The 13,976-nt window shown below is 37.0% G+C and overlaps 1 protein-coding gene across 2 annotated transcripts in view; it reads right to left on the bottom strand.

Annotated features, from left to right (window-relative positions):
- Window positions 1-407: 407 nt before the first annotated feature.
- The window catches only part of usp7 (ubiquitin specific peptidase 7 (herpes virus-associated)), a 65,853-nt gene continuing 52,284 nt past the window's right edge, over window positions 408-13,976 (bottom strand). For both annotated transcript variants that reach the window (XM_012970920.3, XM_002939449.5), the window contains exons 24-31: window positions 12,999-13,107; window positions 12,437-12,514; window positions 11,869-11,969; window positions 10,965-11,064; window positions 7,549-7,668; window positions 6,612-6,683; window positions 2,924-3,014; window positions 408-1,747 (exon numbers count right to left, since the gene is read on the bottom strand). In XM_012970920.3, the coding sequence (XP_012826374.1) occupies window positions 1,641-1,747; window positions 2,924-3,014; window positions 6,612-6,683; window positions 7,549-7,668; window positions 10,965-11,064; window positions 11,869-11,969; window positions 12,437-12,514; window positions 12,999-13,107 (778 nt within the window). In that variant the 3' untranslated portion in view covers window positions 408-1,640. The remainder of the gene's footprint in view (window positions 1,748-2,923; window positions 3,015-6,611; window positions 6,684-7,548; window positions 7,669-10,964; window positions 11,065-11,868; window positions 11,970-12,436; window positions 12,515-12,998; window positions 13,108-13,976) is intronic.

Genomic DNA, 13,976 nt, shown 5'->3' with positions numbered 1-13,976 from the left:
TTAAAATAGAACTGGAAGCAAATGCTCTCTACTGTGTATGCATATTTAGAAGTGCACTTGAAAATACTTAAATACAGGAATGGGACCAGTTATCCAGAATGCTTAGATCACAATCCTTTCAGTCTGTTTAAACAGTAATTAAAGCCAACAGGATTAATGATTAATTAGATCTTAGTTGGGTTCAAGTACAAGGTATAAGAGATGGCTTTCCCGTAATTTAAAGCTTTCTGGATAATGGTATTCCAGATAACGGATCCCATACCTGTACCAACATTCCTATCCCTTTATTATGAAGAGCACTGAAAAAAAAAAATCTGCAAAAAACTTGATTTTAGGTAAATATTCCTTATGGGCACTGATATGAAGCTTCCTTAACTCTGCATGTCACTCACATTTTTATATCACACTGACAATTTTATAGAAAAGTTTATTCAACAGACAACATTTTCCAGCAAAAAGGCAATATACAGGTAGAGTTGTACACTGCTGCTACAGGAAAAATAAAATAAGAAACCAGAAAAAAAAGTAAAATTGGGTTGAATGGCTGTAATCTATTTACTGCACTCAAACTGGACACACGGCTGCCTTTAAATTCAAAATAAATTTTCCAACGTAAGGGAGTGGGGTAGGTGGGTTGGTGTTTAGGCGGCAAAAAAAGAAAAAGCTTCAAGAGGAAAAGGCAATGAGATAACTACATACAATGAATATCAACATCAGTGAAAGACTTGCAGACTCACCGAACAATATGAACCTCTGTGTGTTAATTTGTACATTTCCATTCATTAAATATACAATTTTTATTTGGGGTCTGTAGTTTTTGTACAAACATTTCCTTATACTAAACACTAGTGAGCATGCCCTCTGTGCTCAAATGCTGTTAACAATGGTGTTTTGCACTAGCAATGGAAAATATACATCTGTACACAAACATCTGTCTGTGTATGACATATATATATATATATTTATATATGCTATGCCAATATTAAGATGTCTTTCTAATTTGCCACCAGACAGCACTGTACATTTTACTGAGAACTTATCTTCCAAAAGTTGGTGAAGCAAAGTAGAGAGACAATATGAAGATATTGTGTGGTAGTACTTGTCGATTTCCAAAAAAGTGGCAACAATGTACACAATGAAGTATAGATTGCTATTTATTGAAGTGAGGATTGCATTTACAAATGCACACATTTATCTTGAAGGGAGGAAACCTGTCTTGAGTGTAAACATAAGTTACTTGCTGCAATGATGGTGGAATGATAACACCACAGTTGGCTGGCAGCCAGCCATCTTAAGTCTCCTACAAAATCTTCTGTGGCCCGGTTGTTCCAAACTCATTTGTTCAGCTAAACTCATACCCCCTTCTCCTGTCAATAGTCTTGCTTTTGGGTTACCATAAAATATCTTATTGGCATTCAAGCTTTATAAAAACACCTTCATTTTCCTCAAAAAAGGGCAGTCGATAGATACAGAGAAGCCAAACGGAACAGCCTCAACAAAATAAAATTAACATCAGCAGCAAATCCTCTTGCTGTAGACTTCAAATTTAGTGCACGTGTACCAAAGTTCTAGCGTTGTTAAAAAGGTGCACACACACACACTTAATTGTCCCTTGACTTGGATAAACTTGGTTAGGCGAGTCAGTTATGAATTTTAATTGCTTTCTCAAGGTATGTGTAGCGACTTCTCTTTGGGGCTTTATTGAAGTGGTCAAGCCCTAGCCAAGGCCTGGGATGGGACATGTTACCTAAGGGAAAAAAAAGGGAAAACTTAGATATTTAGTCCAATAAAATTGCTGACCAATTGTACAGTCCAGTGTCTTACTTTGCAACAGAACTAAACACTAAAATTGTTCATGTAGCAATGCATAATGGTTTGTGTGGTTTAGTAAAGCAGCCTTTCCAAAAATGTTTTTACATTTAGCCTATTGAAATGGGTCCTGTGCCCAACCCCCCCTCTTTTTAAAAAAATTTTTAAAAAAATGTCAATCTAAGCAGCATTCCGATATACATTAATTCAACGGTTTCAATAGTTTTACTGTTGTTTGAAAATGTAATTTCAGATCTAGACTAATATTGGCATTACTGGAATGCACCTCAGTATACCTCTGTTTGTAAAAAATCAAATTGCTTTGTAGTGATGTAGCAACAGGGCATTTTTGCCGTCAACCTTTACAAATCTATAAAAAGAGAGTATCAGATATCACAATAGTCATCAAAATGCCTATGTAAGCGCCTTTCCTTTTATGTAAAATGCAAGAATGTGCCAGTGCATAATACTTGAAATATTGAAGGAATGTGCTTACAAAAGTAGTGTTTCAGGTTAATTTATTGAAAATTTCTGCATAAACACTACTACTCCCCACCTATCTGTTCTACTTCCTGCTGCCTCCTTTCCCAGGCTATGCAGGGGGGCTGGCGGAACTCAGAACACCACACTGTAGAATAGAATCCAATCAGCGGCTAGGTGGACCTGATAGGGAACTGAAGTTTGGTTGTGTGATTGCAAGGCTACGATTGCCTATTCCCCCTCCAACTGTGCTTCTGGAAGGAACCATTAGTACACCCCCACACTTTATTTGAAACACAGACAAGGACCATAGCAGATTTATAAGAAGCTCCACAGCAGATCTGTTACATTTTTAAAGATAATATACATTTTTGGCCCGAAGTAAAAAGCATTATTCATTATTGCCTACAAGACTGCAGAGTTATTTAGTTAAACTATGTGTCTCCTTTAAACCTTATTAGGGCTTTAGTTTGTAGGCTAAGCAGTAGCAGCAGTAAACTAAAAGGCAAGTAAAGCCCTTATACAATATCTCCATTTTATTACACTGCTCTGGAAAATAGTCAAAAGGTTTTTTTTTTTTTTTAGAAATAATTTCTAATAATATTTTAATTAGAAATAGACTGCTGGTACTTACCAGGCTGGGGCTCAAAGTCCTTTAGACTCACTTCGTAGTCCTCTTCATTAATGTATTGGTGCCGACCCATCATTACAATGGCAAACTTGAACTAAAATCAGAATTAACTTTAATAGTGTGGCTTGCACATTTAATTATAGAAGTTTTAAATACACTTTGAGTCTTTCTGACAACCTGTAATTCCTATTAAATTAACAGAAAGTTTCTAAAAAGTGCACTGTGCCTCTAGAAAATGTGGCTGTAACTCAATGTAAAACACAGACTGATATAATAAGGGCTGTGTAACATTTACAAATGTGTAGGTTCCCAAACCAAGACTATGGGGCACATTCATTAAAGTACGAATCTGAATCATGAAATCCGATCATTTATGATGATTGCAAAAGTCACCAAAATTCCAGTCGTTTGAATACGAAGATTTCGGTACTTACGATACGAAAGTTCCAAAATTTTCGCATTGAAATGATCGTAAACGGCAGGAAAACCTTTCTGACTTGATTTTGGAAGCCTCCCATAGGACTCAATGGTACTCTGCAGCTCCAACCTGGCCCAAGGAAAGTCACGATACCGAAGCTTGAATGAATTCAAAACTCTCGTACTTGTTGCAACAAATACGATTTTGTCAAACAAATTTTTGAGCAAATTGTTGCAAAGTATGAAAAAGTTGCGCAAATTAACGAAAATATCATAGAAGATACGCAAAAGTTGTATATATAAAATATATTGTATATATATTTAGAAAAAAAAACAACATTTTTTTTGTAATTGGACCTGTCATACTTAAATGAATGTGCCCCTTGTTGTGCTTATATACAGTTGTAAGAAAAAGTATGTGAACCCTTTGGAATTATATGGATTTCTGCATAAATTGGTCATAAAATGTGATGTGATCTTCATCTAAGTCACAACAATAGACAATCACAGTCTGCTTAAACTAACACCACACAAATAATTAAATGTTTCCATGTTTTTATTGAACACACCATGTAAACATTTACAGTGCAGGTGAAAAAAAGTATGTGAACCCTTTAACCCATTTAATAACTGGTTGAACCTCCTTTGGGAGCAATAACTTCAACCAAACATTTCCTGTAGTTGCAGATCAGACGTGCACAACGGTCAGGAGTAATTCTTGACCATTCCTCTTTACAGAACTGTTTCAGTTCAGCAATATTCTTGGGATTTCTGGTGTAAATCGCTTTCTTGAGGTCATGCCACAGCATCTCAATCGGGTTGATTTACTTATATGCTTTGGGTCGTTGTGCTGTTGCAACACCCATCTTCTGCTGAGCTTCAGCTGGTGGACAGATGGCCTTAAGTTCTCCTGCAAAATGCAAAACTTGGGAATTCATTTTTCCTTCGATGATAGCAATCCGTCCAGGCCCTGACACAGCAAAGCAGCCCCAAACCATGATGCCCCCACTACCATACATCACAGTTGGGATGAGGTTTTGATGTTGGTGTGCAGTGCCTCTTTCTCCACACACAGGGGGATATTTATTAAGACTCGAACGCTCTGGGCGTATTTTCGCGCCTGCGCTACTTTTTCGTATGCTTCGGTTCTGCCGCTGTTTACAATCGTTTGGTACGAAAATTTCATGATTTTGGGATCGCCAATACGATATTATCGTGACTAATACGATTTCTTCGTAAGCATTTTCGTGATATTTGTGATCTTCAGAAATTATCTTATCCAATCCGAATTTTTCCAATTCGGGATTCAAACTTGTGTTTTAATGAATTGGCCCCATAGTTGTGTCTTTCTTCCAAACAACTCAACTATGGTTTCATCTATCCACAGAATATTTTGCCAGTACTGCTGTGGAACATCCAGGTTCTCTTTTGCAAACTTTAAATCTGCAGCAATGTTTTTTTTGGACAACAGTGGCTTCCTCTGTGGTATCCTCCCATGAAATCCATTCTTGTTTAGTGTTTTACGTATTGTAGATTTGCTAACAGGGATGTTAGCAGATGCCAGACACTTTTGTAAGTCTTTAGCTGACACTCTAGGATTCTTCTTCACCTCATTAAGCATTCTGCGCTGTGCTCTTGCAGTCACCTTTACAGGATGGCCACTCCTAGGGAGAGTAGCAGCAGCGCTGAACTTTCTCCATTTATAGACAATGTGTCTTACCATGGACTGATGAACAGCAAGGCTTTTGGAGATACTTTTATAACCCTTTTTTCAGCTTTATGCAAGTCAACAATTCTTAATCTTCTGAGAGCTCTTTTGTGCAAGGCATCATTCACATCAGGCAATGCTTCTTGGGAAAAGCAAACCCAAAACTGATGTGTGTTTTTTATAGGGCACGGCAGCTGTAACCAACAGCTCCAATCTCATCTCATTGATTGGACTCTTGGAGATGTCATTAGTCTAGGGGTTCACATACTTTTTCCACCTGCACTGTGAATGTTTAAATGGTGTGTTCAATAAAAACATGGAAACATTTAATTATTTGCGTGGTATTAGTTTAAGCAAACTGATTGTCTATTGTTGTGACTAAGATGAAGATCAGATCACATTTTATGACCAAATTATGCAGAAATCCATATAATTCCAAAGGGTTCACATACTTTTTCTTGCAACTGTATAAAAGTATATATACAATATTATGTTTGCATTCACAGAAAAATACTACACTATATATTTTTTTCTTTTCTTTTTCTCCTGCATTTAAGTGCTAGTTTGCTGCAATACACAAGTAGGTAGTTTGGGGAAAACTTTTATAACTGCCTTTTGAGTGAAGTGTGGGTTCTGTGCACTTCTTTTATACTATTTTGTCTTTCCTATAAATAAAAGAATGGCTATGAAATATCTGTAGCTTGAAACACTGCATCTCCTGAAGTCAAATACATTTTTGATTTAATAAAGGCTTTTCAAAGGCCAAAAACCCCCAATTCACTGGGCATGGTAAGTTTACTTCCATTAATGAACCTCCATCTTATAGGGACTCCTTTGCCCTCATCAGAGGATGCACAGTATAGTAATTTCAGAAAAAATACTTTATTAAAAATTCACACAATATGGCAGCACATAGCTCTAATCAAAAGTGCCCTGTGTGTTAGCAATAAAAGTCACTGTGCAGTGTCTGAACTTAGCCTTCAAAATATATCTTGAGCAAAGCACAGAAAGCTCATGGGTGGGAAACTACATAAATATATACATGTATTGTGGTTCTTAACATACAGAACAACCATCAGTTAAAGTGTAGCATTTACAGTTATTGGCAACATCTTAAACAGCTGCCATATTGACACAGATGTTTATACAGGTATGGGATATGTTATCCAGAAACCAGTTATAAAGAAAGTATAAAAATTACAGGAAGGCTATCTCCAATAGACTCCATTTTATCTGTAATTATAAAACAGTACCTTGTACTTGGTCTAAACTAAGATAGAATAATTCTTATTGGAGGAAAAACAATCCTATTTGGTTTAAATAATGTTTAAATCAACTTTAGGTTTGGAGTTCCAAATTACAAAAGGATCCCTCATCAAAAAAGAAAAAAAAGAAAACCCCAGATGCCATGCTGAACAACATACCTGTACTATAATGCAGAAAAATGACCAAACTGGCCACCATCATCTGCTTTGTGACCATTATAAAGCTAAGAGGCAACACATGGTATTAAATTAGTGTAATATCACAATTCAGACTCATTTTATTCTACGATTCTTACTGTACCTTTTCAAATTCCTTTTCTTGAATATCCAGCATAGATTGAATTCGCTTCATTACCTCTCTGAAGGGTTCACCCTTAGACAACCAAAAAAAAAAATAAAATAAATAATAGTAGATCAATACTAAGAAGCACTATTACTGAAGCACCTCTAGGGTGCAGGGAAATTAACAATTAAAGGACATGGAAACTCTCCACAAGAAAATGAAATTAAGTATTAGCCTATATAATGCTGTATACACAACGACCATTTTTAGTAATCAAAAATTAATAGTTTGGAGCGGTTAGTTAACACATTTCAATTCTATGTGCTATAGGAAGTCACTTGCAACCATTATTTTAAATTTGCTTAGGTTTGGAAGCCCATGCAATACATTTTTCTAATTTAAAGATGCCAACAGTGCTACTGAAATAGTGTTCTGAAATTGGTTGCCAAAGGTAGAGAAGAATCATCATTTTTCTCTGTTCTTTGGGATAGCAGGTGACTTGGTTTACATTAACAATGTGGTATGGTTAGGGGAAGTGTACCATAACAATACACAAGTTTAAGATTCTTAATGTCCCTTAAATTATAAGGCCCATGGCACAGGGGGCATATTCTTTACTGGTGTTTTCCAACTGACAGAAGCAGGCCATATCCTTCTACAATTTTCCTGTGCCTGTGTGCATATAAACACAAGGCCATGACAGGTAAATAAATAAAAAGATACTCCATTAATAAGACCAAGAACACATTTAAGGCAGGTGTCCTATACAATACCCCCCACTAAGTCTAAACATAAGAATCAATTTATGCAAAGTAAACTATCAATCAACACATATACATAATTTCAGATTTACATATCATATAAAGATCCTTTTTCTGCCTAAACAATAATTGGGATCACATTTTCCCATGCTTGAATATATATATTTGGATGTTAGAGTAAACACCAAACTCACCTGTTGTATCCTTAGCAAAAATGGGATTCCAAATGTGCCAAACACCTCTTTGTGAAAATGTGCCACTGTGATCAACATTTCATTTTCTTTATCTATCTCTACCTGGTCCAGAGGAATTTCCTGTCATTGAAATACAACATATTATCAAAGTGAGACACACCCAACTCTACTGATGGAGCAATTAAAAGAATGTTTCACTCAGTGTGTTGCTGTATCACAGGAATGGCATCCCCAGGGTTAAATTGTAACCAAAATTGAAAACTATCCTTTTATTTATTGTGCAGCTGTTAGATACATAGAAGCCTTTCAGCCTTCAACCCTGCTAAACAGAAGCACATACAAATCAAATAACAGTTATTTATACAACTACTAGCACCCTTAGGTTGGACAGTTTTTTGGTGTTTCTTTTCTTCAAAAAGTTTCTTTTTGCAGATTATGACATTCTTGACCAAAGCAGCAACCCCCTTTGTCTATGTACAGGATCAACTCAACAGCAATTGTGTTTAATGTGGTCAACTTAGGTAAAGATGAGCTCTTTTGGTTACTTGGAAAAAGGAAAAGCAATTTTTTGCAGGTAAAGCAACAAAGCTCTGCTGCCACATCCTGGACTAAACCAGTCACTGAATAGACAGCCTATTTATTAGCAATCAAAACCAGTTAGCTTTGCAAAAGCCCATATGATGTTTATGTCTAAAGCCCATACAATGTTTATTATAGCAAGGAGGAGATGACATCTTTAGCTATTACGAGTTTAAAATGTAAAATATATCTGTTTGACAAAAATGTCTGTAATGGGCAAATAATAACACCAGGACGAGGAAACCCACGATAGAACAACTTGGGCAAACGGCATTCTACCAGAGGCCCTTACCCAAATGCACACTTTATTCCACTAAAAACTGAAACAGTTTCTTAAAACTCCCCAATGAAAGTTTGCTTACATTAGAAGAATCATAGACACCGTTTTACTTCTGCTGTCATCATCCTCCAGGACAGCATTGTCACTCTGAGCACGCATACATAATTATGTAGATCACATACTAATTAATACATAATTAGGTCTAGCATTGAATATTGGAATGCTCTGCAGACATGCACACATGCAGAATGTTAGCCTGAAGTAATGCAGTAAACGATGTGACATCTGTCATATTTTTTTTAAAAGCCTGATTGTTGTGGATCTCTTTCAGGGGACAGCAAACATATTTAGGAGTAACAGTAAGTGTGTATGCATTCTCTTTAAAGGAACAGTAACACCAAAAAATAAAAATGTTTTTAAGTAATCATAATACAATGCACTGTTGCCCTGCACTGGTAAAATTTGCACATTTGCTTTAGAAACACTTCTATAGTTTATATAAAAAGTTGCTGTGTAGCCATGGGGGCAGCCATTCAAGCTGGAAAAAGGAGAAAAGGCACAGGTTACATAGCAGATAACAGATTAAACACCATTGTATTGTACAGAACTTATCTGTTATCTGCTATGTAACCTGTGCTTTTTCTCTTTTAAGGGCTCTGGCACACGGGGGAGATTAGTCGCCCGCGATTAAAGGTGGCCATACACGGGCCGACTATAGCTGCCGATATCGGTCCCTTGGAGCGATTCGGCAGCTAATCGGCCCGTGTATGGGGAGAGCAGAGCGGCCTGGCCGACCGATATCTGGCCTGAAATTGGCCAGATCTCGATCGGCCAGGTTAGAAAATCTGGTCGGATCGGGGACCGCATCGGCTCGTTGATGCGGTCCCCGATCCGACTGCCCCATTGCCGCCCACATAATCCGATCGTCTGGCCCCAGGGCCAAACGATCGGATTATTATTTTTTTTACCTAAATGGTCCCCGATATCGCCCACCCGTAGGTGGGGATATCGGGGGAAGATCCGCTCGCTTGGCGACATCGCCAAGCGAGCGGATCTGCTCGTGTATGGCCACCTTAACTCCCTGTTCGCGGGCGACTAATCTCCCCGAGTTACCTACCCCTGCCATCCCACCGGCGAACATGTAAGTCGCCGGCGGGATGGCAGATGCGGCAGCGCGATTTTGCGCAAATCGCCGAAAAAGACTCGCGAGTCTTTTTCGGCGATTTCCGGAAATCGCCCCGCCGCGTCTGCCATCCCGCCGGCGACTTACATGTTCGCCGGTGGGATGGCAGGGGTAGGCAACTCGGGGAGATTAGTCGCCCGTGAACAGGGAGTTAATAGCGGGCGACTAATCTCCCCCGTGTGCCAGAGCCCTAAATGGCTGCCCCCATGGCTACACAGCAGCTTCATTTACTAAACTATAGCAATGTTTCTAAAGCAAATACACAAGTTTCACCAGTGCAGGGCAACAGTACATTATACTGTAATTCCTTTTATACACTTTGATTTTTTGGTGTTACTGTTCCTTTAAAGAGCAAGGAAAGGCTTTTACTATAGCACCTGATATGTTGTAGAGCCCCCTTTCCTGTAGCAGATCGCCAACTTTATTTTTTAAAATAATACTAACTTCTCCCCAAAATTTCCTTTTAACTTCACAGGATCACGGCCGCCATCTTGGATTTCCAAACACCCGCGCTCGCACCCGACCCCCCCCCCCCCACCCGCAGCGCTCGCCTGTCCTCCATCTGTTCTGCTTGCCTGTTCCTGTGTGTGTCAGTGAATTGGAACGGAGGGGAGCACGCCTGCTTCTGAATGAATGAAAATCAGCAAAGCGCATGCGCCGCCTACAGTGTCCCGGTCACATAGTCAGTGCAGGAGTGATGCATTATGGGAATCCTCTTTACCCAGCTCAGCGTTTTTTCTGCCTGTTTGGCTTCAGATCTTCTGAACAGGTGAAATATGGGGAGACTTAAGGGCACTATTGAGACAACTGAAGGTATGCCTGCATTTTGAGATTAACTCTTTACTAGCCTTTCCTTCTCCTTTAATATGCCCTAACACTTGACCAATACTCAAGTTAAGGGCTTCATTGTCCTCTAAGGGGCAGTAAACCATCCTTTCAACATGAGTTCAATGAAAGCCAGACATACTTGGTTTTTTGTTATTGCCAAATAAAAAGGTCAATTACTGTAATTGCTTTCATTTAGCACCTTCCTGGTTCTTTGGAGCAAATGTGAGAGAAGGACAAGTTAAGTTATGCTCATCTGTAAGCCTGAGAGAAAGGCTGCAACTAAAGGAAAGGAGAGACTTAATAGCAAACTTATTATCTCTATTTAAACAAACACCCCTGATTACAGGAAACTTTAGTAAGGGTGTAAAAACAATTATGCTGTTCTTTAGGACAAAAAAATATATATACCTATTATTAACATACATTAAAAGTATAGCAGACTGGAAAAAAGTGCCTAACAGTCTCTACATATGCTTATACACACAGACTTACATACACATAGAAACACATATAAACATAAAGAACATCAGTGTTCTACTTATTCACCTCTATTCGAAATGTCCGACTTGTTGCAGGTGATAAACATTCTAACAGCTCGTCTTCCTGGTGAACCCCAATTATTTTGTAACTTACAATTTCTAGCAGCCTAAAAAAAAAGTTATATTATAATATATTATATGTAATTTTACAGTTCAAGCATACAGTATGTTCAAAAACGGTTTAGCTTAAAATCAATATGAAGATACATTGTAGTAGGCATGCAGATGGTCCTTTACTTTCCTATAAATTCTAAAATGTATTTTCTCTTCATTAACTTTACTGATTAGAATAAAATATAAAAAATATATAAAATATAAAAAAAATAGCAAACATGGGGTCACCACAGCCATTTGTTAAATGTGATAGTGTTTGTACAAGACCCCTTACTTCTGCACCAGTGCTCAATAAGAATTTTACTAATCTTTTAAGGATATCAGAGTGAGTGTGCATAGCTCCAACCAATACCCATTGGTAGTCACACAGACATAATAAACAGTGTAGCTGGCAGAGCAAAAAGTGCTTATAAATAAGTGAATACAAACAGCAATCCACTCTCTTTGCTGCAAAAAAGCAGCTTCTAATGGCTGTGCTACTATGCAATGCAAGTGGTCCAGAATCAATGACAAGGCAAACAAAGTGACGTCTGCATCATTTGTGTCATTATGGTATTGCCAAGCTGTTTGATTTGCATGTGAAATTTTCAGACCGGCTGTATCTGCATTCTCCATGTCTAACCATGACTTGGTAATGCTGGCTTGATGCAGCATTAACGTAACTCGTTGACAAGTGATATATTGATGTTGCGCTTCAAAACATATCCACTCTTTCCAGTGGATTTTAGGTGATGGTGCCTCAGACTAAAGGAGCAATCTCTTAAACCTATATGAATGATGATTCTGAAAAGAATTACCTTAATTTACCCGATCCTTTCTCAGATAGTTCAACGGCTCTTTTACATTCTTCTAAAAGATCTCGTACACAACCGTGTTTGTCTGGATATAGTGTTACTTCCTAAAGACAAGAGATTATTTTAAAGTATATTAACAATTTTCAATTTATCCTTGGCAATTAATGTTTCTAAAATCTTTCCTAATTCAAAGAAGTTTGCCAATCCATTATTCTGATTTATTTTATTTTAGTATTTCAAATTGTATTTATTAATAACCTAACAGCCAGTCATATCCAACTGCCAAACTGCATGACTATATTCCCAAATATATTTTCAGACTGGCACACCGTTATTAAAACTTCATGCCTTTATTGGAAGAACATCACACAAAGATCCAACGTTTCGGTCCTTACCCTTTTCTCAAGGGTCTCATGCTCATCTTTGTGCATGTAGTTTTTATTAGAGACATAGGTTCAAGGCAGATATCTTTTCACCTTGGTCACATGAATACTTTGTAATTGGATAATGCTGCACATTTGGCTAATGCTAATCTCTTACATAATTTATTAAGATTTGTCTAATCACTTACCTCTTCCCTAAACTGACTATTAAGCCAAACACACTTGAAGCTTCTCCTGTTTTCAAAGTCTGTAATTTTCATTTTAAGCTGTTGAAAGAAGAAAAAAAATCATGAAAACCCACAAAGGAATATGAAACTTTAACTTTTAGTAAGCTAGAGAATGTACTATTTCTAGCAACTTTGCAAATGGTCTTCATTATTTATTTGTTACAGTTTTTTCATTATTTGCTTTCTTTGTCTACATTTTTCCAGCTTTTGTATGTGAGTCACTGACCCCACTAGCCAAAATACTATTGCTCTGTGAGGCTACAATTTTATTTTTATTTCTTATTTTTCTATTAAGTCCCTCTTCTATTCATATGCCAGTCTCTTCACACCACTGCCTGTTGCTAAGGTAAGCAAGACCCTAGCAACCAGATGAAATTCCAAACTGGAGAGCTGCTAAACCAAGCTAAATAACAAAGCTAAATAACTAAAAAGCACTGCAAGAATATCAATATCTACATCATACTAAAAGTTAATTTCAAGGTGAACAACCCCTTTAATACTAGAAATAAAGGAAACAACCTACCTGCTGATAGTACAGTTTCTTTGGTTGCCGAGGTTTAAAGAATTGCAGAAGATCTCTTAATGTACCTTCATAGTTATGCCTAAGGGGGTTTCCAGGGCCATCTCTGTAACTACAAATGTGTGGAAGTTCAGTATTAAGAGTGTAGATTAACTGGACATTGAAATTCATATTTTCTTAGGAGAAATGAAAGTGCATGGTTAAAAACAACATCTTACTGTACAGGATATAAATATTCTTAGATATTCACCCCACTACCTTCATTTTGTGCCACTTAGACTAGGTCATGCCTTTAACACACACAGACTGGTGCCAAATTGTCTAGAGACCAAATTAGTTGTTTAATTGATACCTTCTTTACAAAAAAAAAAAAGCTTTTACTCTTTCCAGAGATGTGTTTTCTGAAGTTATCAAAATTTGATCACAAAACAAAAACTGTAGTACCGTGTTAGCAAGTGTCAAAAATAAAAATAAAAAAACAACAAAACACAAATACAAGAGTATTGTAGAGATGTGTTTTCTGAAGTTATCAAAATTTGATCACAAAACAAAAACTGTAGTACCGTGTTAGCAAGTGTCAAAAATAAAAATAAAAAAACAACAAAACACAAATACAAGCAATGCAATGTATTTTTATTGTTAGCCAATATAGGTATCATTTCTACAATACTCTTGTATTTGTGTTTTGTTGTTTTTTTTTTTATTATTTCAAAATTTGATGGAATTTTAAATTTTTTTTTTTTGGTATTTATATGAATGTTTTGTGAATATCTAGTTTTTCGACAGAAAACGTAGTAATGAATTAGTTCATAAACATTCTAGGTGTACTCTGAGAATCAGCATTCCTCAAAATAAAGAAGCACCTATCAACCTTTAACATAAAAACACAAATATTTATGCCTATTAGGCCATGGTAGAAATTCTTGGGCATTTTGTACTTTCTGAAAAAAGTTGGCATTAATGTGCACTAACTTTCACAAC

The sequence above is a fragment of the Xenopus tropicalis genome, chromosome 9, assembly GCF_000004195.4.
Source record: "Xenopus tropicalis strain Nigerian chromosome 9, UCB_Xtro_10.0, whole genome shotgun sequence".
Classification (NCBI taxonomy): Eukaryota; Metazoa; Chordata; class Amphibia; order Anura; family Pipidae; genus Xenopus; species Xenopus tropicalis.
This window is presented reverse-complemented; position numbering and strand designations above follow the sequence as displayed.